General features: G+C 40.3%; 1 protein-coding gene across 1 annotated transcript in view; it reads right to left on the minus strand.

Moving 5' to 3' along the window:
• Nucleotides 1-20,348, minus strand: part of LOC148080501 (carboxyl-terminal PDZ ligand of neuronal nitric oxide synthase protein) — a 53,134-nt gene extending 32,786 nt beyond the window's left edge. The window contains exons 1-2 of the mRNA XM_087792227.1: nucleotides 19,280-20,348; nucleotides 15,684-15,755 (exon numbers count right to left, since the gene is read on the minus strand). Coding sequence (XP_087648353.1) covers nucleotides 15,684-15,755; nucleotides 19,280-19,384 — 177 coding nt within the window. The 5' untranslated portion in view covers nucleotides 19,385-20,348. The remainder of the gene's footprint in view (nucleotides 1-15,683; nucleotides 15,756-19,279) is intronic.
• Between the last annotated feature and the right edge of the window lie 6,079 nt (nucleotides 20,349-26,427).

Below are 26,427 nucleotides of genomic sequence, written 5' to 3' on the forward strand. Positions count from 1 at the left end.
CTGCTCATCACCTGCTCAATACTATCCCAACAGTGCTTCATGGTGGAGGCAGCTTCATGCTATGGGGGTGTTTTTCAGCTGCAGGCACATGACGACTGGTTGCAATTGAAGGAAATGCGGCCAAGTACAGAGATATCCTTGAAGAAAACCTTTTCCAGAGTGCTCAGCACCTCAGACTAGGCCGAAGGTTCACCACCACAATGACCCAAAGCACACAGCTAAAATGACAAAGGAGTGGCTTCAGAACAACTGTGACCATTCTTGAATGGCACAGCCCTGACCTAAACCCAATCGAAAATGGCTGTCCATCCAACCTAACAGAACTATAGAGGTTCTGCAAGGAAGAATGGCAGAGGATCCCCAAATACAGGTGTGAAAAACGTGTTGCATTATTCCCAAGAAGACTCATGGCTGTACTAGCTCAAAAAAGTGCTTCTACTCAATACTAGCAAAGGGTCTGAATACTTATGACCATGTGATGTTTCAGTTTTCCTTTTTTAATACATTTGCAAAAGTTACTTCAATTGTTTTGTTCTGTCAAGATGGGGTGCTGAGTCTACATTAATGAGGAAAAAAAAATAACTTAAATGATTTTCGTGAATGGCTGAAATGAAACAAAGTAAAAAATCGAAAGGGGTCTGATTACTTTCTGTACCCACTGTATATTTACCAAGTTGCCAAATACTTTAACAACTTACTTTTAAATCATGTTGATCCCAGATCAAATGTATCAAAAATAAATAATAAATGAAATAACTTGGAGTAAAATGTTATTTCAAAGGTTACATTTATAATAATTTAGTAATGTAATTTAGGCTTGAAAACAGAGTTTAAAGTAAAAAAAAACTGACCAGGCTCCCTTTTCTCAACAGTCTTCATTATGTCTGTTTCGCCTTGACTTTGGAATGTATTCTGTTAATATATAGACATACATATATAGTATATAGACAACTTAATAAACACTACAAATTAGGTTTGTGAAGGTCAAGTTGATTGGACCAGTTCACTACAAGTTAGAATACGTTCATAATGGCGGCCCATATAATTGGATCAGCCAGCTGTCAACTAAAACATCTGATTTGATGTTTTGAAGATGGATTTAATGAATTAAATATTCAGTTTGGATTTATTCAGTGAAAAAACATCTGAGAAAAGTCATGTAAGGACAAAAATATACATGGCAATACGCATGCAATATTGGGTCATGTGGTTATCCTAGGTACATCAACATACATTGTACAGTATATAAATAATGCTCAATATATTTACTAATACAAAAATGTTTTGCATTTTTGTAGTAGGTAGATCATCTTGACTTGCCTTTTTTATACAGTAAATAGCTCACATGGTGAAAAAAAATGTGTAAAAGGCTTCAGTGTCCAAAAGGCTTCTTAGTAATGACCTGGATGAATTAGAATCAATATTGGCATTCATTTAGTCAGTACTCATTAGCTTTTTAACTTTACTCTACTTTATCGAATGCATTTACACCCTTTTCCTAAAAACGGCAAGGGCAAATGAAAATCCAACAAGTAGGCGAACAAGATGCATCAAATGTGGAGGACAAAAAACGGATGCTGAAAGAGGCAGACCAAGTGAAAGGCAAGGTAGGCACTCAGTGCTGCTGCTGGACCCATGGCTGAGCGCTTCTTTGACAGGCTCAGTGAAAGGACAGGCTGGAGTGTTGAGGCCGCTACTCAAGGGAGGGCGGAAATACAAAAGAACAACATGAGCACTGCAAACACTAAGTATGGCCCGAAACAGCACAGTAGCACATCTGCACTTTAGATAACGCTATAAAAATACCTGACTCAAAATAGAAGGCTATTAATGGGTTACTTTGAATAGCCATGGACATACATTTTGAAACATGTTGTAACTGTCTCTCCCAACATCTGGAAACATACAGAAATAGAATTATAATTAACTAAAAGTGACGTTGGCCAAGTGAAACTCTCCTCTAGCACTCTCTTTGAAAAATGAGGTTGAAACTGCTGAACTGGAGAAAACAATAGTTAATCTACTTGACAACAGACAGACAACAAACACAGCACCCGATGACCCCTTGATGAATGAAATAAATGTGTCTTTCATTTCATTAATTTTTCAAAATACTTTGGAATACTAAATACTATGGAAGTAAATTCTTAAAAAAGAAGAAACATATATACATTTTTTTTAAACTTGATTGCATCATGAGGGAGACACTAGCATTATAAAATAAAATAATCAAACAATGCTTTTAAATTTAAGGGACCAAGTTTGTTTCTTAAGCTTACTACTTGCATGTGTTCCACGATTTTAATGTTAAATAAATATAGCAACCAATAAGAAGTCACCATGATTTACTGGCAGAGTTTGGTAATCAAACATGGTTTGACGATTGTATAAAAAAGCCACGGGAAAATAACCTTGGGGAAATTTTCCATCTTTATCAGTAAGCGTTGCACCCCTTTAAAAGAAACTAGTCAATACCACCACGTTTGGCTCCATCTCTGCCTGCATCACTTTCCTGATGCTTCGTGAATCACAAATGGATGGATGCTCTTCAAATGTAGAGTTTGCAAAGCAGTGATGCCCAACCGACAGTTCATATGCAGAGACAGAAGGTAACATTTATCTCCGTTTATTTGAATTGATCTAGACTGTCTGAAGAGGTTTCTATTTGGAAAAAGGGCCAGATTTTGGCTCGTTCAAGTTAACTGAAAAACTATGCCTGTAAACGTGACAACTGACTGCAGATACAACCAAAACGCGCAAACTAGTTGGACCATCATGTTGCAGAGAAACCAGTCCATAACGTCTACCGATTCAGGGTTATGGTGAGCTGTATCATTTCTGTATTTCTTTTGCTGGTCATGTTATTTAATTTTTACGCTTTTTATCTGAAACCTGGAAGTCAAAGTTATGCCTTCATTAAACTGTATTGGAAATTGTTTTGCAAATAGCCAAAACATATTCAACTGAGGTCACTTGTGGTCAATGTGTGACGAGAACAAACAACTGTACACTACCCAAGTGCCCAATATGTCTCCTTCCCATGGCTACCAATCGGTTGAGCAATGCCCACACCATGAGCTGTCAAAACACCCACAACTGGGCCCCCACACTTGCCCCTAAACAAACCGTGAGCACTCTTGTGATCATTTTAAACACAAATGTATAAAATGATCACACTGAGAAAGCTTGTATCTAAAATGTCTATTTAAGTCCATAAAGTTCAATGGAATACAAAAAAAACATATTGTACAAGATTGACACACAGATGCAAGTCAGCTAATTCCAGACTGTTTGACAGATGTCTCTTTGTTTCTCAGGTTATATAAGATTCCTTGCATGGTAAACCTATATCATTCATCATTTTATTGACTGTTTTTTAACAATTAACGCTGACCTCCTAAAAATATGTGGTGGGCCAGGTTGGTATGACATGTGCTTAGAAACTTTTAAATATAAATGATCTCGACAACAATTACGCATCCTTGTCAATATTTTATTTGCACTCTGCATCCTGAAACTTCACAACAACCTTTGCTGTGGTGCCACTTATGTTCTTGGCTGTGCGTCAAAGACTTAATTTAGTTGTCACAACATGGGAATAGAGGGAATAAAAGCAAAAACAATCTAGAGCTGAGCTCATTAAAATAACGGAACCAGATAAGAGAGCTCGGCAGCAGCCAAAGATCACATCAGAATACAGATGCAGCATTTAAATATCCAAAAGAAACTCAACTCCCAAAAGGTTAATTTTCAACAGCTTTATCGCTCTATTCCCCTATTAGGAGAGTGAAAACTGACTGCAGATACAACCAAACACTACAAGCTCAAATAATAACTAAAGTAAATTTGAACTTTAAAGTCACTTTTTTAAATCAAATGTCTGCATGAAGTGTTCTTTTCAACCTAGTTTTTGAAACATGGTTTGGGGCAAAAATAATATTTAATGTAGTTTTGGGACTTTTTAATAGAAATATACATCATATTTAAATTTTGATCAATTTTAAAGATTTATTTCTAAGCCATCCCTTCTGGTGTGACAAAAAAATGGCTGTGGTTATGTGTTGTGTCAATTTTTGAAGTTGCCAGCACCACCTCATTGACTTCCATTGTAAAAATTAGTGAAACTACAGATAAACAAGTAAGAACAAGAGCAGTTTGTAACTTATTATGAGTTAAGGATGATAAACAAAATCTGACGAGGATCGGAGATTTTTGCAGCTCAACTAAAATGAACCATATATAGATGAAAATCTTGATGATAGTCTGATGGACTCTGAAGCAGAAATGTACAACTACATCAAAACTAGTTTTTAACACATTAAGATCAGTCTAAATACGAAATACTGAAATTTAGTGTTGTTTTTTATGTGCTACGCAAAATATACGACAACCCTGTAATAGAGAGGATTATCAAGTCGGTGTGAATGCAGGGTCCAATTCCGCATGGAAACAGGATCAGCATCTTCCAGGATTTCACTGCAGATGTGATTAACGACAGGAAAAAATGTCAGGCAAAAGCTACATGATGCCAACGTGAGTAATGAATTAGTTTTCTGCACGTCTCATCTTTACCTTTGGAGGTATGACAAAAATATTTAACTCGCCACCTGATTGCTAACGTGTGCAGTATGTTGAACAACATACAAGCTGCAGGAGCAGCGGCCAACTAAACTGAACTGTTCTGGTAATGTTTTCATGTACTTTGCAGTTTGCCTACCAGCCAGCAGTTGGTGTGGAAGATGCCATCCTTCACCTCCTGCATCGGACCTACTCCCACTTGGATAAAGGAATCGGTTCAGTGAGAATCCTGTTCCTGGACTTTTCTAGTGCCTTTAACACCATCCAACCCACTCTGCTGCAGGACAAACTACTAAGACTACGATACATGTGGACCCTGGTCTGGTCTCCTGGATTACGGACTATCTTACTGATCGACCACAGTATGTCAGGCTGAAGGACATCAAGTCTGACACTGTGGTGTGCAGTACAGGAGCACCTCAGGGGACAGTACTGGCCCCTCTCCTCTTCACCATCTACACTTCAGACTTCTGCTACAACTCTGAGCTGAGTCTCGTCCAGAAGTATGCTGACGACACTGCTATTGTTGGATGCATCAGGGACAACAGCGAAGACGAGTATAGGAGTCTGATACATGACTTTTGGACTGGAGTGAGAGGAACCACTTGCAGCTGAACACCTCAAAGACCAAGGAGCTGGTCTTGGACTTCGGGAGGTCCAGGACAAAGCCACGTCCAGTGTCCATCAGAGGCGACGAGGTGGAGATAGTGGACAACTATCAGTACCTCGGTGTGTGGATGGACAGTAAACTGGACTGGTCCTGCAATACAGACCATGTATATAAGAAGGTTCAGAGTAGACTGTACTTTCTGAGGAGGCTTCGATCATTTAACATCTGCAAGAAGCTCCTCTGCATGTTCTACCAGTCTGTGGTGGCCAGTGTCATGTTCTATGCTGTGGTGTGTTGGGGTGGAAATGTGTCCAAGAGGAGTGTCAACAGGTTGGACAGGTTGATCAGAAGGACTGGCTCTGTGGTTGGAATGAAGCTGGACTCACTGGTGACAGTTACTGAGAGGAGATCATTGAACAAACTACTGTCCATCATGGATGATGACAGTCATCCTCTGAGCACTGTCATCAGTGAGCAGAGAAGCAGAATGAGTGCACAAATGCTCCTACCCAGGTGCAAAACAAATAGACTCAGGGACTCATTCATCCCTCGGGCTATTAAATTGTACAATTCTGAGTTCGGGGGCAGGAGTGGAGTGAGAGTATCTGGATGTTCTGTTCTGTTAGTCTTTGCATCCTTTGTCTTTGTTGTTTTTCTTTGACCTATGTTCTTTGTCTTTATCTTTAGACTTGGATTGTGTCATCTTGTTCTTCCTCTTTATGTTCTTCTTATTTTATTTTATTTTTTATGTATATATATATTTTTTATATTGTTTATGAAAAACTGCTGGCTAGTGGTAAAAAACAATTTCCCGAAGGAGACCAATAAAGTTTTACCTTACCTTACCTTACCTTTCCATTCTTTATAGTTCCGTTTCAATCACACAGCACAAGTTTTTCATTTTAAAGCAGGGGTCCCCAAACTTTTTCCAGTGAGGGCCACATCATTTTCCCTTCTCTGCAGGGGGTCACAGCCAGTTTGTAACAGAACAAGTGTTACGATCGCAGCGGTTCCTGAAGGTAAACATTTATTGTTTTGTTACAGAAATCCACACATAACCAAATAATAATGGCCCTTTCCAGGAAATTCACCGGAAAAAGAAGATTTAATTAGACCTGTAGACACCGTAGTTTGCAACTCTCATCAACTTCACTATGAAAAACACAAAGCAAGCCGGCTGAGAAACCAAATTAAGTGATACAGCACCTTCACAGCACAATACATTTCAGTACCAGTACGGTTGTGGAGATGGATTTTATGCCAGTACATTTTATTGTGATTATATTTGTTAACATCAGAATGACTCATTCAAGTCAGAAAAGTTAGCTTATCCAAGCATGTTCATCAGTGTGAACTGTGGGCCTTTTATCTGGCTGGTGAGCAGTTGAATGTCGGGTTCCATTTGAGTCAAAGCCAGTCTCAAACACTGATGCAGGTGTCTGTCACTTTTGATCTCATCTGAGTTTTCAGGCGTTTCATGCGTGAAAATGTTTGCTCGCAGATATACGTGCTCCAAAAAAATGAAGACATCTTCATTGCATGTTTTTTTTTAATGTTGGGGCATGTGTCGTTTGGGAGGGTGACATAGAAGTCAATGAGACTGTTTGGCTTGAATGCATCTTTCAGAACATCACAGTTCTGTAACAAAAGGGTTGTGGAAAAGACGGATTTCAATTGCATTACTTTGGAATTCACGGAATCGAACACTGAACTCCACCTTCAGCATTTCCAGTGCTGCCACACACTTTCCAGCTGAGAATGAGGCCGCTGGGTTCTCTGCAGAGAGGTTTTGGGTTGCATGAGATGGATGAAATTGTGCTTTTTTACATGTTCCAAAACCAGCGCTAGTTTCACCTCAAATGCTTTTATGTGGGAATACATATCACAAATGAGTTCCCCCTGGCCTTGTAACTGCAAGTTAAGGCTGTCAAATCTGTTAAAAATGTGAGCTGCCATTTCCATTCTTCTGGGTTGGTCAGCTCTGGGACCGTTTTGTTTTTTGAATTACGAAATGCTTTAATTTTCGGTAGCAGCTCTTAAACGCCTCAAAACTCCGCCCTGAACCATCGGACCTCTGTGTAGTAGAGCACATTGCTGTCTGCAGACTCCAGTTCAAGCATGAATTGTTGAAACTGCCTGTGTTTAAGTCCCTTTGCTCTGATGAAGTTTATGCATGACACCACAACCTTCATGACGGAATCCCACTTCAACACTTTGCAGCACAGTTCTTGCTGGTGGATTAGGCAGTGGACTTGAAGTGCGGCAGTGAGACCCCGTTCTCCCATCTCACGGTTATTGAGTCCTATTAGACCCTGAGAGGCGCCCACCATACTAAGAGCTCCATCAGTTGTGATGCTGGCAAGCTTTGACCAGTCTAGGTCCAACTGTTTCATGGTTTGGCATACTTTGCCGAAAATATCCTCCACTGTTGTAGTCCATTTGAGAGTTTTGAGGGCTGCAAGCTCCTTGCACATTTTAAAGTTTGTGCTAACTCCAAGAATAAAAATGAGCAGCTGAGCTGTGTCCAGCAAGTCTATGCTCTCATCCAGTGCCAATGAAAAAAAAAATCTTTCGTCTTCTGCTGCAGCTGGGCATATACATTACCACCAAGTGCTTCAATGCATCTAGTTAAAAATCATCTTTCTTCTCAGGACACACCTCCTCCACGACAGCATTCCAAACTTTTTTGACCAATTCTCCATCCGTGAATGATTTACTGCTGCCTCCCATCAGTTGTGCAACCCAAAAGCTAGCCCGCAGAGGTTCAGCTGAACTGAACAGACTGCAGAAGGATGGTTATGCCATGAGCACCTCGACCAATCAGGCACGTCCTTAAACATGTACTTCAACCAATCAGGTGCGACCTGCATGCACACTTCGACCAATCAGGCGCAACCTTGAATTCACGTAGTCACCAGATGCTGCTTCGCTATTGGCCAGAACCAGCACAGGCGTGTAGTAAACAAGAATGGCGGAAGATGAGGGAAATGCAGATAAAAGTTGTGAGCAACTTATACCAAGAAGACATGATATAACGGAGAATTGGAATTATTTTGGTTTCAATACAGACGACGAATCCTAAAAAAATGTACTCTGCCGAGGCAACACTACAAATCTACACAAACAACTTAAGAACCACCACACAGATATTTACGCATTAGTGTCGGTATCAGCATATTGTTTAATTATTAATACAACAACATGCAACTCAAAATGGTTAATATCAAACCATCATCATTCTCTTATAATGACACTTAAACACACACAAAGGATCACATTTGTTCAACAAACAACGTTTATTCAATTTCAACATTGTTGATCTAACGAAACTCCACACATACACCAACACTGACAAACAGTGAAAATAAAACTCATTGTCACAATAATGTCTAAATAAATCGTTTCTTGTACCTTCAAATCGCTTATAAAGTTGTATTTAAAAATGAATGCACTTGTGCAAAACGGTCGCCAAACACTATAAAAGAACGTTTTACTTTAAATTAAATCATCTTCAGTTTGTCAATACTGTAATGAAATCTTCACTGGGATCGGCTGTCTGTGCCTTGTTGCTGATAGAGTGAGAGGCCAGTGTGCATGTCTGATGGTGCCAATGTGCATGCTTGTGTTCAGTTCAGTTTTTTTAATAGGACAATGTGCAGTTACATTAAAAAGATGGCTGCACCAGATTTAGCACAATGCTACTTTCCATCTGTAGTCCTCAACAAAGATGCAGACAGTTTATATAATACATCAACATACAACAAAAAAAGAAGAAAAAAAACAATAATACACAAAAACACAGTACAATCTAATAAGGTCATCTGATGGCCAAATACCTGTCTGGTACTATTGGTGCGAGCAGGACTGGTGGTCTAAATACCAGTCTTTGAAAGTGAGAAGTGATGAAAATCTGCTTTGTTCCTTAGATTGCCTGGGAGCGTGTTCCATTCTTTGATTCCTTTGTATGAAAAGGCTGATTGAGAGAATGCAGACTTTCTTTTAGGAACATTGCAGTCGCCCCTGGACACTGACCTTAAAGCTCTGCTTGTTAGTTGAGCACTTGGCTGTATAAAGGTCTTTAGGGGAGGAGGGGCAGCATCATGCAGGACCTTATGTACCAGACGGATATTGGAGAACCTTATCAAGTTGTCAAAGCTCAAGATTTGATATTTTTCAAGTATGTTGCAATGGTTGTAACACCAAGATTTTTGATCAAGGATTTTTTAAGGCCTGGCTGTGCAAAGATCTAATTGAGTTTAAACTGTGGTTTTCGCTTGGGACCATGATGACAAAATGTGAAATTATCATTGCATGAAAATAACATTTTGCTGCTTCCAGTGTAGGGTATTTCACTTCCTCTACATTTTTGATCGTGTTATTATCCACATAGATATTTGGAAGGACACTTTGGATTTGTCTGTTCGAGAAGAACATTGAGACCATCTTCTCCATGTTCAGTGTAAAGCAGGACCTGTCAAGCCTCTCAGTTGCCTTCTTCATCGCTGTAGAGAGCCTAGCTGCTACAGAATTTGCGTCGGGCCGTGTGTAAAGAAGACCGTATCATCAGCGTACATCAAGATCTCCACATCGTCACAGTTGGAGGGTGGATTGTTGATGTACAAGCTGAATAGTAACAACCCTAGAATCAAACCTTGTGGGACGCCCGTTGTACAGGGTTTGAAAGGTGACGTTTTGTCGTTGATTCTAATGCACTGAGAAGGGTTAGCGAGGTACGACTGAAACCAACTGATAGTGTTTGCAGAAAGATTGAAATTAACATGTTTTTTCAGCAGCACTGAGTGGTTGAATGCCTTACAAGATTTCTGATTTAAAGATGGGTGTTACAATTGCAGGGGGAGGATGTGATGGCCACAAGTCCTAGTGCCCATAGATGCGTCTGGTGGCGTTGAAGGCAGCTCTAGGGTGTGGCTGCTCAGTTGTGTAATTGAAGAGATAAAAAAGTAATTCAAGAAATTGGCAACTTTTAAGATGTATTTGACAGGGTATCCAGGAGAAGACCTACTGTTAATGGAATTAATGTTAAGTTCTATAGTTTCATGTCTAGTCCGTTCCTTTCCCAAAAATGTCTGCTTTTGCTTTTCTCAGCTGTCCAGTGACTTTATTTCTGAGGCTTTTGAAAATCAGTTGATCAGTCCGCAACCTAGATTTGAGATACTTTTTTCTAGTGAACGCGGGCTATGATCGTGTTTAACCGGCATCCCTCCATTCTTTCATTTCTCCGCGAACTCGCCTCCAAGTCCTCGTATTTATTCTGAAGTTGGTCCACAAAGATAGTAGTTCCATCTTTAGCGATTCGGTGACCGATGCGTCGGGTGTCAAGACACTCCCTTTCAGGAAAGCAACTTCAATCGAGCTCGAGGCTAAGGTCGGCGTCTAAGGCCTCATGGCTTGAGTCGTTGTTTTCCTACCTTTGCTTGATTTACCAGCCATTTCGCAGTTTCGATTTTAAGGTATATGACTTAGCAAAGGTGAAATTCAAATATTGTCCAAAAAGTGCGGTGAAAAAATTACTTGAATTAGATATTCGTTCTGTGGAGCTCCAAAAAACACGTCTAGTCCATGCTATGCTCAGCAGCGCCCCCCCCATAAAACTACTTTTTAAATGCAACTTGAGGCGACAGGAACTTGTTTGGTCTCCAGAAATCAATTACCAGGTAGGAGTAGTGTGTGTGTGTGTAAACATACTTTTTCATAATCATTTTCATTTGTATGTTTCTTCACCTTTAATTTTGGGGTTTTGTTTTCACCGTAGTAATCTATGACATGGATGAGATGAACAAGCAGAAAAGAGTTTGGAAAGAAACTGCTTAAAAACCCAAACTACATTTTCAAGTGTAAGAATATTTGATGAACAAGTCAGTTTTCCGCCTTAGGTCGACTATCTTCTCTTGTGAACAATAGTTGGCTTCAAGGCGAGAAGAAAAAGACATGATCTGTTGTTCTGGAGCTTATTTTAATTAGCAACCACCATAGTTCTGACACAGCCAACTGTTGGTGTCCATCACATCCAGGAAGCAGGGCCGGATCTAGACAGGCATGTATGAGGGGGCAGCCACAAATCTTGAGGGGGCATTGTGCCAGGCCCCCTCTTGCCCCTGCCTAGACCCGGCCCAGGTTTGAGGGGGCATAACATTTATTTGAGGGGGCCAGGCCCCCTCTTGCCCCTGCCTAGACCCGGCCCTGCCAGGAAGTATCAGTGAAAACTGAGTTATTAAACTGTCAGTTGGAAATGAAGATGTTCGCGTCTTAGCTACGCTCAGAAGACAACCAGTTTGTTGGTGGAAAAATGACCAAGGAGACTCAATTCGTGAAAAGGAAGCTTCAGTCAATATTCAAAGGCGAAGCGTAGTGCACCCTCGGGGGAAAATCCATTCTAGTCAGAACCAAAGAGCATCCCGGGCTAAAAGGAGGTGCTCTATTTTGGTCGGTCAGTAAATGGAACAGACAAGAATAGCAGATAGAGGGTGGTCTTCTACAAATAGCACGTTCCCAGGGGATTTCAGTGACTATAGATGTCCAAAATATGCTGTGGTTATCAGTGAATCTTTAGTGAAAAGATCTGCATCAATGCTGAAGGAGAGGCAGGAGTGTCAGTGTAACTTTCTCACTCGGGGTGTATATACAGTATATACTGTATACAAGAAAAAACAATTACTGGAATTCCAGCCTATAAATAAAAATGGATATACAGTATATTAATCTGATGTTGCCATGTAGTAGAACATTTGTTACAGTCATCAGTCAAAAAATCTCAACAGGTGTGTGAGGTATTTTCAAGTGTCACTTTTTGTCTGGTTCACATATCTAAGCATCCTTGACTGCATGCAACAACTGCAGGTTAAACTGAGCAGCAGTCAGCTGTGATTATGTTCAACACGTGCCAAATTAATAAATAAGACAGTGTTTCCCTGGGTGTACTCTCTACATAAGACTCTTTCGTGTCTCTGGAGGCTGCAAAGCTTCATAAATTAGCTATACAGATGTTAGAAATAATGGGCAATGACAATAAGAAAAACTCATTAATGATTTACTCCAGGCTTTCACCGGATAGGGAACTTCATATAATGCACAAATCACAATCGGTGGAAAGTATATGTCGTTTTGAGAAAAAACATCAAGAGAAGTTGATGAGACTACAGAGATCATTTGAATAATTAACTCAATCAACTCCAGATCTCATTTTCTTTTTACTTATCATCATTTTATTTCTTTAATTTCCAATCAAATCCTCCACCATTATCCTCTCATCACACCTTCATCTCCTCACTCATTGCTTCCATCAACCTCACTGTAGTCTGATATTTTTTCATCTCCAAAAGTGTTTCACCTTTCCACGTGCCCCTTTTCTTTGTCTCCACACATGAGCTGAAGGAAAAAACCTTTGGGGTCATTTCCTGAGAAAACTTCAGTATCTTCAACTCTTACTCCCTGGACTCTGCTGCTTCTCTGAACAGAACAACAAACTTGCTTTCACAAATACTCAGGGTGAACAAAAGCCAATCTCTCTTGCTACAAAGCGGAACAATCTACACTGTCTGCACAATTAAACCATCAAATCTGAATATTTAAGGAAGTAAATTTAGGTTTTGGCTTTCTTAGGAAAATAACTATGTGTGCAAAATTATATGGGACCTATAAGTGTGCAGAAGTATTGTGCAACTGCATGAAAAACTAACATTTTCCAAACTCAATTGCTTATTTTCAACCAATTAAAGTGAGAATTTGTCCTTCCTCCCAATCCTCTTTGTCATAGTCCTGGATTATGCGCTCAGGAAAGCTATCGAGAGCAGGATCTTTAGCAGTGTAGAATCAGAATGTTCTAAGGTTGGCATTTGGCTGAGTGCCAACAAAACAAAACAAAAACATAGACCACCTATGACATTCAAATAGAACGCCCACCCCTCACAACAGCAGGAGGCACAGCTCTTCAGGAAGTCAACTACTTCGAGTACCTGGGCTCATGGGTCAACTCGACAGAGACTGACAGAAACAAGACTTGAAAGTGAGGAAGGCACTTGCATGGAGAGCCTTGAATGGCGTGGCCAGTGTATGAACCTCCAACCTCCCCCGAGAAATCAAACTTGGCTTCTTCTACGCTACGGTGGAATTTGTTCTCCTCTATGGCAACGATACAGAAGGGTTTAGACAGGTGCTACCCCAGAATTCTGCATGTAATGCTGAACATAGGCAAGAGCACACATATTTACAAAAGACCCTATATAGGAGAGTATCCAGGATGAGCAACAAAATAGCTGCCAGGAGAATGAGACTTGCAGGATACTTCCAAAGGCATATAGAACTGACGGCCAGCAAACTGGTGCTGTGGGAACCACCACATGGGCAATCGAGATGATTGGAAACAATAATGGAAGGCTGGTCTGAGGATGACCTAGAGAGAGAGATGGTTAAGGAGATGAAGCTGCTTCATAATTATGCACACCTTGATATAGGGTGGCTGTCTGAGACGAGAACCTCCCTTTTTACACAAACACACATTATTATAAATGCCCAAATACAATAGAAAATTAAGTTTCTAAAGCTTGTAATTGGCTTGCAGAGGTTAAATATTTACATTTATATCTTCAAAAATGATGTATTGTGTAATTACAGGACCCTGATGAATTTTATACAATTTTATTTAGAATTTGTTCATCATTAACAACTTTTTTTAACCAGTCAAGTGGTTCTATATCTCTTTTATAACTGAAATAATTAAGTCATTACCTTTTTTTTAATTAATAGTGAAATCACCCCTTTTTTTCTTTTCAGTCAGAGTAGTATGTAAGCCAACAAAAAATTCATCATCTGTTTTTTGTTTTTTATATATTTTGCAGACAGGCGATCACATTCTCAGATCACACTGTTGTTGGCAGAGGTAACAGTAAAAATGCTGACCCGCAAAAGTGCAGTAAAACTCTTTCACGCTCTTCAAGAGCAATTTTAACAGCTCATGAATAAAAGAACGCTCCGTACAAGACTCTCAAAGGCCAAACTGAGTAGAAAACCTAAAAATGTAAATGCTTCAAGCCATTAGAATTTGGGTCATACGTGCATATTTTACAAGCTAAACAAACAATGAATACATTTAAAGGCAAACTAATGTGTTGATTCAAGTTTCTCTTTAAGTGATCTTGGACATCAATTGTACTCATCAAAACCCTTAGCTCGAGATTTAATATTGTTTACTACAGCCACGCTGCTTTGATTGGTCGGGCATAGAGGTCATGACATGTCATCGATCCTGGAAGTAGCCACCTTGAAGGGACTTATTAGCTGCGGTTGTGTGAGATGTGTACGATTCATGAAACAATCCAGCCTCTTAAAGTTTGAAATGGTTGAAAAAGCTCCGATCCGCTGAGCTAATCTAAGCAGTTTAATAACTATATTTGCACTGACGTCACACGCTGGCACCGCTGAAGCAGCAACTCTGCTGCAGTGTTTGCAGACGTTTCAAGAAGTGGAAGTCCAACCCAAGATTCAACACCACTAACCTAATTTAATAAATATATAGAAGAATATGAGCAGTTCAATAAATCCACCACTAATGTAATTACTGAGCGTTTCATGCATTGCAATGCGTTTAAAGCCGGGATCATGAATGAAAGTCATCCAAACGTCCTCAGCGCTCCAATATATAGTTGAACTTGTTTGTTTCTTCTAGATCTCATTATATTGTGAGAGGACGTTAAGCGACAACATTCACCGAGTCTTGCGTTTCTTTGATATTTTTTTGAGGCACGTCATTCTCTACAAAAGGCTTTTGACATTCCTGTGTGTATTGACGGGTGCAGAAACAGTTCACTGTTCACTTCTGAAGACAAATATATTATACATGCTCAGTGACTAGTTTCAGTTGTTAGGCAAGTTCAATATGTTTAATTTGTAACTGATCAAAGGAAACACTTATTAAACCTGTTATTTTGTAACTGGGTGATGTAAATACGACAAAGACCAGATATGGATTTATTGATTTAATTTATTACAGAAACTTCTTCTTGTTACTCTTAACAACATCAGCTTCATTCATTTTGTTTAGTTCTGGAATATTTGTTTTAATTTAATGAGCTTGACGCATGAATAATTTTTGTTCTAAAATGGCACATTGCTAAAATATGTTGGGGGAATCTAAGGATACATGTTTATTTATTTAGTCCATCATTTCTTCACATTCCTAATTTGAAGTGGATGCAGAGAAAAACATCCTCTTTGACTATATCTTTTTGATCCACTGCTGAAACATAACACCCTTCAACACACACATTAAACACCCAACCCAAGTGTCTTCAAATCCAAGATCCCAAAGTGTGAGCTGGTGTCCCGCCGGATTATGCTTCATTTCCTCCACACTCCAAATATGCCCCGACAGCCGCCCCCCGCCATATTGTTCGAGTGATTACTGAGCCTTTGTTGGGCTCTTTCAGCGAGACGTCTTTCAACACGAAACAATGAGACTGAAGAAATGATGTCATCTTACCCTGATCCTCCTCATGGCCGCCACGATCTCCATACGACTGTTGGGCCTCGGCACGTCCAGACTCCCCACATACTGCAAACACAACATTGCTCGTTTTTTGTTTGGTTTATTTTCTTTCGTCTTAGTATCACACTTCAAATATACTGTATGTGTATATATATTTATTTAAATACACTCCTTAATAACACAAAAAGTGAAACACAACTCAAAGGCTAACCAGGCTAAATTTGACAAGATGAGTTACTCACAACACACTCTGTTAACTCACAAGACAACCGAGTAAATGAATCACAGCAAAGTTAATGTTGATAAGAATTAAGTGAGCTCATGTGACATTGACGGAATTGAGTGTCCAAATGACTTAAAATAAATAGATAAAAACGATAATTTATTTTTAAGTTTTTTTTACACTTAAATGAACAGTACACAGCCTTAATAAAAAGTAATCTGGGGTGACCTTTATTTTTCTTAAAATGTATACATTTACTTAATATTAAAAATGTTTAACACATATATTTTAGGTAAGTAGACCGACTTGAAAGGTGCATCATAATTGTATTCTATAATGATAGTTTCTCCCTCAGAGGCAGTTGCAATATCCACTTTTAACATGAAAACCATATAGCTGAATTAACATTTATACAGACATAACCCATTTAATAATAGTATACCACTGCTTAATATTTGAGTCAAAAATTGAGGGATTTTTTTTCCTAACAAAAGCTAAGGCCGGGCAGTTGCCCATTATAAGGATAAAATAGTATAAACCGTAGCTGCTGGTTTGCATAGAGGAGTTAGCTTTCTGCTTATTGAGAAAAAATGATCTTAACTCCTGCAAGAGTCCATCTTGAGTGTAGTGTGCCTAGGCCGTACTCAGAGTCCCTGAAGGATGAATTTCCGTAACATAGTAGCTCGAAGCTGTCAGAGTCTCTTTGCGATCAGCCTTGGTTCGCCGTGCACACCTGTGGCTTCAAAAGTGTCCCTTTTGTAGGAAGAAGGGTCCTGGTTTTCCGACTCAGAAGTCGCTGGGTTGGACTTGATTCGAGTCCTTGGCTTGGTGTGTTGCAATGGTCCTGTATCGCCTAGTATGGATCCTGTCCTGCTGATGCGGCTTTCTGCATAAGGCTTTTAGTAGTTTTGACAGCCGATTCCGCCTTCCCATTACTTTGTGGCTATCCTGGTGAAGTCGTCCGGTCCTCAAATTCCCACTTTTTGCTGAATGTCTTAAACTCCTGTGACGTATATTGCGGTCCGTTATCAGAAATGAGCACATCTGGTATCCCAATAATCAACTTCCCAGAAGTGAAAGAATTAATCCACGGTCACCATGCAGGACTTGTGCCATGAGAACAGATCAGTTCCCAGCTTGTGGCTGTTATGTCTCTTTCTGCCGTTTAGGGTCTACTGATCTGTAGATGTCACATTTGGCAACAAAGTTCTTGATTTGTTCAGTCATTTCTTACCAATGAACACACTCGCATGCCTGTCTGAGGCATCCTCCCAGATGGGACGAACATATACAGCGAGTGATGTCAGCTCTGAACGCATCAGGGATAACAGCTCTCTCTCCCCTAAACACAACGCCGTCCTGAAAACTCGTGGCATTTCTTATAATGAACCATTAACCGACTCTAGCTCTGTGTCCAATCAAATGACCAAATGACCCCCGGGCCTCACTTTGCCCAGGTGTATTTTAGATAATCCAAATAAGTTCCCTATATCTTGCTCGACACATGTACAGAAAAGCCCTCCAAGCTGACGCTGTGAGATCCAGGACTTTTTTTCTGCGACGTCTTTCTTCCACAACAAGAAGACCAAGGGCTGACAATGCCAGTCGCTTCATTTTCGTGTCGTATTTTTATTTTATCTTTTGTTCAACGGGTGAAAACACCGACCGTTCTCGACTAGTCTCAGAGCATTTCCATAAGTAAACTAGTGCATATTTTTTCTCTCTTAAGGTATACATGTTGATGAGTTACCTAGTTACAGTCTATTTTTGCTTAACCTGTAAACTAGTTGGACTAAAAAATGTTTGCTGTGTCACAAGGAAATCTCATTGTTGCCGAGGAAAACTATAAGGACCTCACTGGATGAATTTTAACTAGTCAACTAGTTCCACTGAACATCTTCATTACATAAGCTCAGGTGTGGACTTCAGTAGTGGCACATGTAGTTGTTCCTCATTTGATCTCACTAGAGAACATGCGTACCAATATTTTAAAAGTGAACAAATAAATGTCTTAATATCATATCCTTCAATAGCTTTGGTTTACTGGAACTAGTAACACTAGTTACACAAATATTTGACTTGCTTGTTAAATAGTGAGACAAAAAAGACGAGACTAGTTAAATCCTGTGTCTGCCATACATGTTGACTAGTTGACTAGTTTGTTTTGCATGACTAGTTAACTAGTGATTAAAAATGTTTCCCAATAGTAATTATGAACAAGTCAATGAAATCTCTGTGCTACTGGTAAACTTGTTCATTTTACTAAACACAACTACCGGTAGTTTACTAGTAAGACAAAATGCACATACACGTTAACAGTTACAATTTAAAAGTCTTACATGTATACATGTAAAAGTATCAATGTACCCTAACTAGTTAACTAGTGAGTTATGTTTTCTTTACTTGTTAACATGTATATACTGAATTGCCCTTTCACGTTTACTTGCTGCATTTTTGAGCCAGCATGCACTAGTAATCCTCAGTTCATGCTCTTCTAATAGGTTATTATTTTGTAACTAGTTAACTAGAGAGCGTTTTGGTAATGTAAAACTGCAGGACTAGATCACTAGTAAGTTTAATTTTGGTCTAACTAGTTAACATGTCAGCATTTTTGGAACTCACAAGTGAACTAGTGTGTGCTTTTGACATGTGATATCAAGGATATGGAATAAATCCTCACTTGGCTTCCTATAGCCGTCGGCAAATTAACAAGATTCTGTCCTTCTTACATTGCGTTTCAGGGTTGTGGGGGAGATTCCTGGAACAATTTATGTGGCATTGGATTAGATCGGGTCTACTCATCATGATGGCAAGACTTTGTGAAAGCCGTTATGCCAAAATGCTGGTCAACCCAGCTTCTTCTTATTTTCCAGCTTCTCAATAAAATGGACTAAATGGAATCTGTGAGTATATTTTAGTGAGTGCAGCCACAATAAGCAAAGGTGTATTGTGCAAGGGTACTACTATACAGTATCTGAAGCAACTGCTGCATTTATGTTCAATAGTTTAATCCTGTTCTTGGATCAAACTCAACGAGGGGGAACAAGTGATGGAAACACATAGGATTGACTGGAAGTTAATTTGGAATGAACTGAAAACGAATTCCTTTCTCAATTCCACTTAACGTGGTTGTGAGAAAGGAGTTTCAGTAAGTTTGACACTGATCTGTGGCGACAGAAAAGCTTGACTTTGAATCAGAGTCACACATCTAAACATGCAAATGCGTCATGAACTGTTGCTAGTTCAGCTCATAAATAACACATTTTCAATGTTGTCTCCGTCTGCTGAAGCCATTGATGATCGCGCTGCACCTGGTGTTTTGTAGCCAAACTTCCTGCTCGACCTCCTGACAGACGAGCTTGTTTACCTTGGCGACGAAGCAGATGCCGTGCGTGTAAGCCTCCTCGTTGTGCAGCGGGAGCCTGGAGTCCGCAGCATCGTCCACCAGGTTGTATCGGTTCCTGGACGGCATCCCCAGAAAAACAACGTCTGCGCTTTAAAATCCGAAAGCAGGACGACGAAGCTCCGTTTCACACACTCTGTCCATGGTGTCTGTTTTAGGAGGAGGCGAGAGAACTCAGCGTCTCCCTGGGAGGTTCGGATCCGTGAACGCCTCAGCAGCCCGTGAACGCCTCAGCAGCCCGGGGGTTGTGCGCCGCAGGTGATGCGGCTCTTGTGTTTGTGTCACTCACCCCCCCTCCATCCTGCCAGTCACTCATTGGAGTAAAGTTTCCCGGGATGATGCAACCAGGGGGGGCGAGGAAGACCACAAAAGCGACCCCTCCCCCTGACCCAGCCCCCTCCCCCCCAGAGAGTCCTCCAATACCAGACCCTCAATAATACATGGTCTGAAGAACCTTTGAGGAACGGGTGTTAAACTAGTCTCTCTCCAAAGAACGGTTCCTTCAATAACAATATGGTTAGAGCCAGACCGAGCCAAGCTTGTACCCCGAGGACACTTGTTCTTAACTGAAGCTTCCACCCCGTTTAAGTATAAATTGGATAAATCCTTTATTTTAGAATTTATAGTAAGTAGTAATGAGTGGCAGACATATTGGTTTTATTTGTGTTGACAATTTGTACATTATCATAACATTGGAACACATCTCATCACCTCCTTCCAGTTTCTTTCAGGATCAACTTTAAAATTCTGGTTCTTACTTTCAGAGCTATTCATGGTCAGGCTCAGGGCCGGGTCTAGACAGGCATGTATGAGGGGCAGCCACAAATCTTGAGGGGGCATTGTGCTGTTACTTACTTACTTACATGTAAGTTTGAGGGGGCACAACTTTTATTTGAGGGGGCCAGGCCCCCTCTTGCCCCTGCCTAGACCCGGCCCTGGTCAGGCTCCTCCTTACATCACTGATCCGATCCAGCCTTACACCCCAGCTCGGGCTCTGAGGTCTGTGGATCAGAATCTACTGATGGTTCCACGCACACCGTTCAGGACCAGAGGAGAGAAACTCTCCAGGCTGTTGCTCCTAAGCTTTGGAACGATCTTCCTCTCTCTTTGTGTTAGATGGATCTACTGACTCCTTTAAGAAACATCTTAAGACGTTTTTATTTGTTCAGGCTTTTCCTTGATTTTCTGGAACTCCTGTTGTGTTATCAGTTTTTTATCTTGATCTTTAAAATGTATACTTTATTGAATATTGTTTTGATTGTTTAAGCGCTTTGTGACCCTGGTCTGGAAAAGCGCTATACAAATAAAAATTACTTACTTACTCCTGCTCCATGAACTCATTAATTTACATTAATGTCTTGAATTGTTGTCCTATTCACATGTGAGTTATCTTCATCTCAACATTTGTACATTATCACAGGTCTGATTCTTGGTCATTTTGTGCTAATAATCATAAGGAAACACAATATTGTTGACATGACTTTAATGATCATTCTAGATCAGGGGTGCGCAATTAAATTTTCTCTGGGGCCACATTATTTACTGTGACTAGTGTGAGGGGCCGTCAATCCAAAGGAGAGGAGAGAAGAGCTTAAATATGACAGAAAAACTTTGAAAAAACAAAGCAAGTAAGAATGGTAAAGAAAGAAATATCAGCATACAATCTGGCTATGTCAAAACACTTTTATAAACCTTTCATGTTAAAGAAACTGATGGGAAAATAACTTATTTCTCTAAGTATGATGTCAATAATTTCTATGGGCAAGACATTTTCATAAAAGTAAACAAATCAGAAAAATATATATATATATATATATTTAGAGTTAATACAATAATAAAACGCAATATTAAATTGTAAGCTGTTGGAAATAACTTCTATGTTCTACGCTGACCGCATGAATACAGTCAAAGTGCCACATGTGGCCCCCGGGTCGCACTGTGCTCAGATGTATTTTAGTATATCTTTATCAAAATAAGTTCCCTATATCTTGCTCGACATATATGTACAGAAAAGCACTCCGAGCTGCCGCTGTGAGATCCAGGACTTCACCCACTTTCACCTGCTGAACAGAACAACGTTTTTATAAAAAGAAAGTACAAGATGACACAATCTAAGTCTAAAGATAAAGAACATAGATCAAAGACCAATAACAAAGACGAAGGATACAAAGATAAACATGGAATAGAATGTCATGATACTTTATACTTTCGCTCCACTCCTAACCCCAAAAGTAAGGAAATGCGGAACAACGACGTCAATGGATAAAGACGAGTTCAGTTTTGTAGTTTAAATCGTGAGCCGTCCTCCAACTTCTGCATTCTACACGCAACCTCCTCCAAATCCCCGGATGTTGTCTTCACACTCAGTAACCCAGAGCTACAGCTGTGCTCACGTTCTGAAGTAGGCTTGGTCGCTTACAGCCACGAATCAAAATAAACACACAACATTGACAGGTTTAGGAACTGGCGAGTTACGAGGGCAAACAAACAACTAAATGCTTTTAAACAATGAAATAAACTTACCTAAAAAAGTTGCGTATTTTGCAATTTTTTTTCCCAACAGCCTGTAATTCCTCGTCTTTCCTTTTTTCACCCTTTCATTGCTCGGCATTTTTAAAGTTCGCTGCGTTTCCGTCGTCAGTTAACCTTTGACACAAGCTTCCAAAATGGCTGTACCCATGTTGTTTACCTTTTACTGTTAAATATTGAACAGTTAAAAATAACAGTCAAGTTGGGACGATTTTATTATGTTCATTCAACGAAACAATTACGCTATTTCAGTATTTATTAACAAATTAAAAGCCAAGGGCAGTCACGGAAAGTCGTTGCCGTAAACATTGGTACATTTTTCAGGGCATTACGGCAAGTGTGAAGGGTGGTCACAGCAAGTTACATAGATAGATAGATAGATACTTTATTCATCTCCTTAGAGAATGGTTGCAACGGTTAAATTCGAAACCTTCCACTGTGATCTTTTAGCTTTTCATTGTCAAGAGCTTTCTGCTGAGTTTAAAATGAATAAAATAGAATACAATAGAATAGAAAAGAATGCCTTTATTTGTCATTATAAACAGTACAACGCAATTAGAACCCCCCCCCCCCCTTCAGTCCAGCAATACAGTAAAAGCAATATAAATACATTCTCAACAGTGCAAGTAAAATAGATAAAATGTATTCATTTAAAAGTATGTGCATTAGTCCATGTTTGAATTTAAAGTGACAACGGCTGTAGGGAAGAAACTGTTTTTAAATCTATTTGTTCTGGACTTGCATCTGTACCGCCTTCCCGATGGCAACAGGGCAAAAAGAGTTGAGCCAGGGTGGGAATGGTCCTTGGTTATTGGTCTTTGCTCTGGTGCGGCAGCAAAATGTCCTTCATGGGGGGAAGGGGGCGGCCGATGATTTTTTGGGCTGCCTTAATGATTTTCTCGAGGCTCTCTCTGTCTGCCATGGTGCAGCTGCTGTACCAGACTGTGATGCAGTATGTTAGGATGCTCTCAATGGTAGAAAGACAGCAGCAGGGAGGAGTTCAGGTTGTATTTCCTGAGTATCCTCATGAGGTGTAGCCGCTGCTGCGCCTTCTTAACGATTGCTGTGGTGTTCTCAGTCCAGGTGCAGTCTGCGGAGATGGGGACACCAAGATACCGGAAGGTGTGAACCCTCTCCACCCACTCACCGTTAATGTAGAGTGGGTGAGGTTCGGTGCTGAGCTTCCAGAAGTTGACGATGATCTGATGATCTCTTTGGTTTTCCTGGTGTTCATGGATGCCAGCTTCAGGACCTCCTCTCTGTACGCCGTCTACGCCCCCGAGATGAGTCCTACCACGGTGGTGTCATCCGCAAACTTATCAAGTTATTGTTGTTGGCTGGGCGGCAGTCGTGGGTGTAGAGACAGTACAGGAGGGGGCTCAGCACGCAGCCCTGTGGGGATCCGGTGCTCAGTGTCCGTGTGGTGGAAAGGTGGGGGCCGAGTCTGACAGTCTGGGGCCGATTTGTGAGGAAGTCCTTTATCCAGACACGTGTCAGGGGGGGGAGGCCGAGAGTGGTGAGTTTGGAGATGAAAATGTCCGGTATTATCGTATTGAAATAGCATGCAGATGTAGCTCTGCGGCTCCTCCAGGTGTGACAGCACTGAGTGGAGGGCTATGGCGATGGCGTCTTTAGTGGATCTGTTTGCCGGGTATGCAAATTGGTAAGGATCGAAGCCTGGGGGCAGATAGTCCTTGATGTGCTGGAGGACCAATCACTCCAAACACTTCATGATTACCGGAGTGAGGGCCACAGGGCAGTAGTCATTTAGGCTGGTGGAAGGAGACTTCTTGGGTACTGGGATGATCGTGGCAGATTTTAAGCAGGGCGGGATCTCTGCCTGGGCTAGGGAGAGGTTGAAAATTGTGATGAAGATGGGTGTTAGCTGGAGGGCATATGCTCTGAGCACCTTCCCAGGGACCCTGTCTGGACCAGTAGCCTTCTTGGAGTTCACTGCCCAGAGCACCTGTCTGACCTCGTGCTCGTTGACAGTGAGTCCGGAGGAACTGGAACAGGAGGGAGGAGAAGGAGCGAGAGCAGGGACTGAACACTCTTGCTGTGATGTCTCAAAGCGAGCAAAGAAGCAGTTCAGCTCCTCTGCTAGCACCTCACTCTGGTCTCCTGTGGTTGAGGTAGAGCAGCCTCTGTAGTTGGTGATGTCATAAATACTCTGCCACACTGCCAGTGTGTTGTTGCTGGACAGATGGGACTCGGTCTTTCTCTCTTGGTCCGCTTTCGCTTTCTTAATGCCTCTCTTCAGGCCCGCTCGAGCAGATCGTGTATAGGGCTTCATCTCCGGACCTGAAGGCAGCATCGCGGGTCTTGAGGAGTATCCAAACCTGACTGGTCGGCCAGGGTTTCTGGTTGGGAAACACTCAGATGTTTTTTTCCACAGTCACATTACTGATGCAGAGCTTGATATAGTCCAGTAATGTACTAGTGAAAGTTTCCAGCTACTGATGTTGAAAAAGGTCCGGGTCAGTCTCTGTGAAGCAGTCCTGCAGCCTGGGTTGTAATGGTCCTGGTGGTGGGTCTCGTACTCCACCTGAGGGGGCTGTAGGCTGGGGAGAGCAGGAGGGAGATGGAGGGTTAAGGCTGTATGCATGTTTTATGTTTAAATAAACATGATCCAAGGTGCTTTCCCCCCTGGTGGCACACTTGACGTGTTGGTAGAATTTTGGGAATACAGTCTTTAGGTTGGCCTTGTTGCAGTCTCCTGCAATTATGTGGACACCCTCCAGGTAAACTCGCTCATCTCCTTTGGTTATGTTTAGCCGGAGGGAGAGCGCAGTTTTCACATTGGCGTGGGGTGGGATATACACAGCTATGATGGTCACTACTGTTTGCTCTCTTGGTAGAAAAAACGTCCGACATCTTACAGACTGCAAAATGAGGAAGTGTGGAGGGTATTTCCCGCCTTTATAGGAAGTGGACTGCACCCAGCTGGGTGGTGAGTTCATTAAGCTTTCTCAGAGACGAGGTAGGGCCTCGAGGATAAACCAATAGCAAAGTGGTTGGAGGGCGGAGCACCAAATAAAGTAGAACATGAATGTAAACTGGATTAACCGTTTATATTCGTTCATTTATACCTTTCTCACATGGATCACATATTTACATTTAAACAGTGCAGACGAGCTCCTATGTAAATATTAATTTTTTATATACACGGTTATTAATGCAAATACTTTATTTACAGACGAATAAGGGCTTATTTTAAACGTCTCAAAATGAGTTTAACAAGAATAAAACTGTAAATCAGTAACTTAAAGTGCTGAGTATTGATGATGATGATGATGAAGATGATCTGATTGTCCAAGTTACATTTAATTGAGTGTTGCAACTGCAACACACATGCAAGTTCTTATTACATTAATAAAATAAAAACGTTTTGTGTACAAATGACAAATTAACAAATAATGTGACAGTGTATATTTTTTTCTGAATAGCGTAAAATAGCGGATTAAAATATTCATTATAAAATGATTGATGTTGTCTTAATAAACACAGATCATCAATTTGGTGAATAAGAACATATGAATAACTTTGTGAAAAATGTAATATCCACTCGTGTAACTACAACTACTGTGTGTTAATTTATGATCAATATTGATCGTCAGAGCATAAACAAAGCATTTTTTCATAAGTCTTGCTCTTTTGCTCTTATTTGACCTCTTTGACCCTTAGGCATATAAAACTTGGTTTGATTTGGACCAAATGTGTCATTAAAATGTTATCCTTCTAGCTTTTCAAGGGCCAAGAGGCCAGTCATTCATTTCATGAACCCTGTTAGTCTTTTAGTATTTGTTGTTGCTGTGTGTAGTTTTCTGATGTGTGCATAACACCAGTCTTGAGTCACATAACAATAACATATATATGTATATTTTAAAGTGCAAACATGTACTGTGGGTCTAACAAAGCTTTTAGACGTTTCATTTACGTCTAATTTACAAAAAGTCTCTTTAGTTGCTATTTTAAACAATGATGATGTTTCTGTTTAAAAAACAAAACAAAGCATGTTCATCAACAATAGATTACTGATTAATTAAATCAATAATAACTGCTTACCCATATCACTGGGAATGGCGCCTGAAATTATGAAAGCTATACAACTATTTTTTGTTGTTGAGTTATTTGTGAATGAGTTTTGACCAAAGTTATAATGCATAGTTAGCTGATACTTTTGTAAGTGTGGTTATTTCAAGAAAGCAGTGGTTTGTCTCTACTTATTTTAAATAGCTCCACTGTGTTTTGCTGAATGTTCGTTTGTTTATGTTTGTATTTTGTTGATGGTTGGGTGTTAATAATTGAGTAGTGGAGATCATTCATCCTACTTACTTTTTGGTCCTGTAATATGTGATGATGATTATTGTTTGACTAATGACCAATTGTTTTATTTGTTTGTTTTAAGTTTACTTTCTTATGTAACATGTTTGAAATAAAGCATTCCGAAAATATGGCCTCCTAAAAAACATAACTTATGCATTTGGTTAACTTGATTTTAAAATTATATTTGTAAAGCAATATCAGCACTAATTGCAATAAAACACGAGAATATAGAGTGAAAACTGAGTTAGCAGGATTCA

This window comes from Callionymus lyra, chromosome 5 (assembly GCF_982586985.1).
Source record: "Callionymus lyra chromosome 5, fCalLyr1.hap1.1, whole genome shotgun sequence".
Lineage (NCBI taxonomy): Eukaryota > Metazoa > Chordata > Actinopteri > Syngnathiformes > Callionymidae > Callionymus > Callionymus lyra.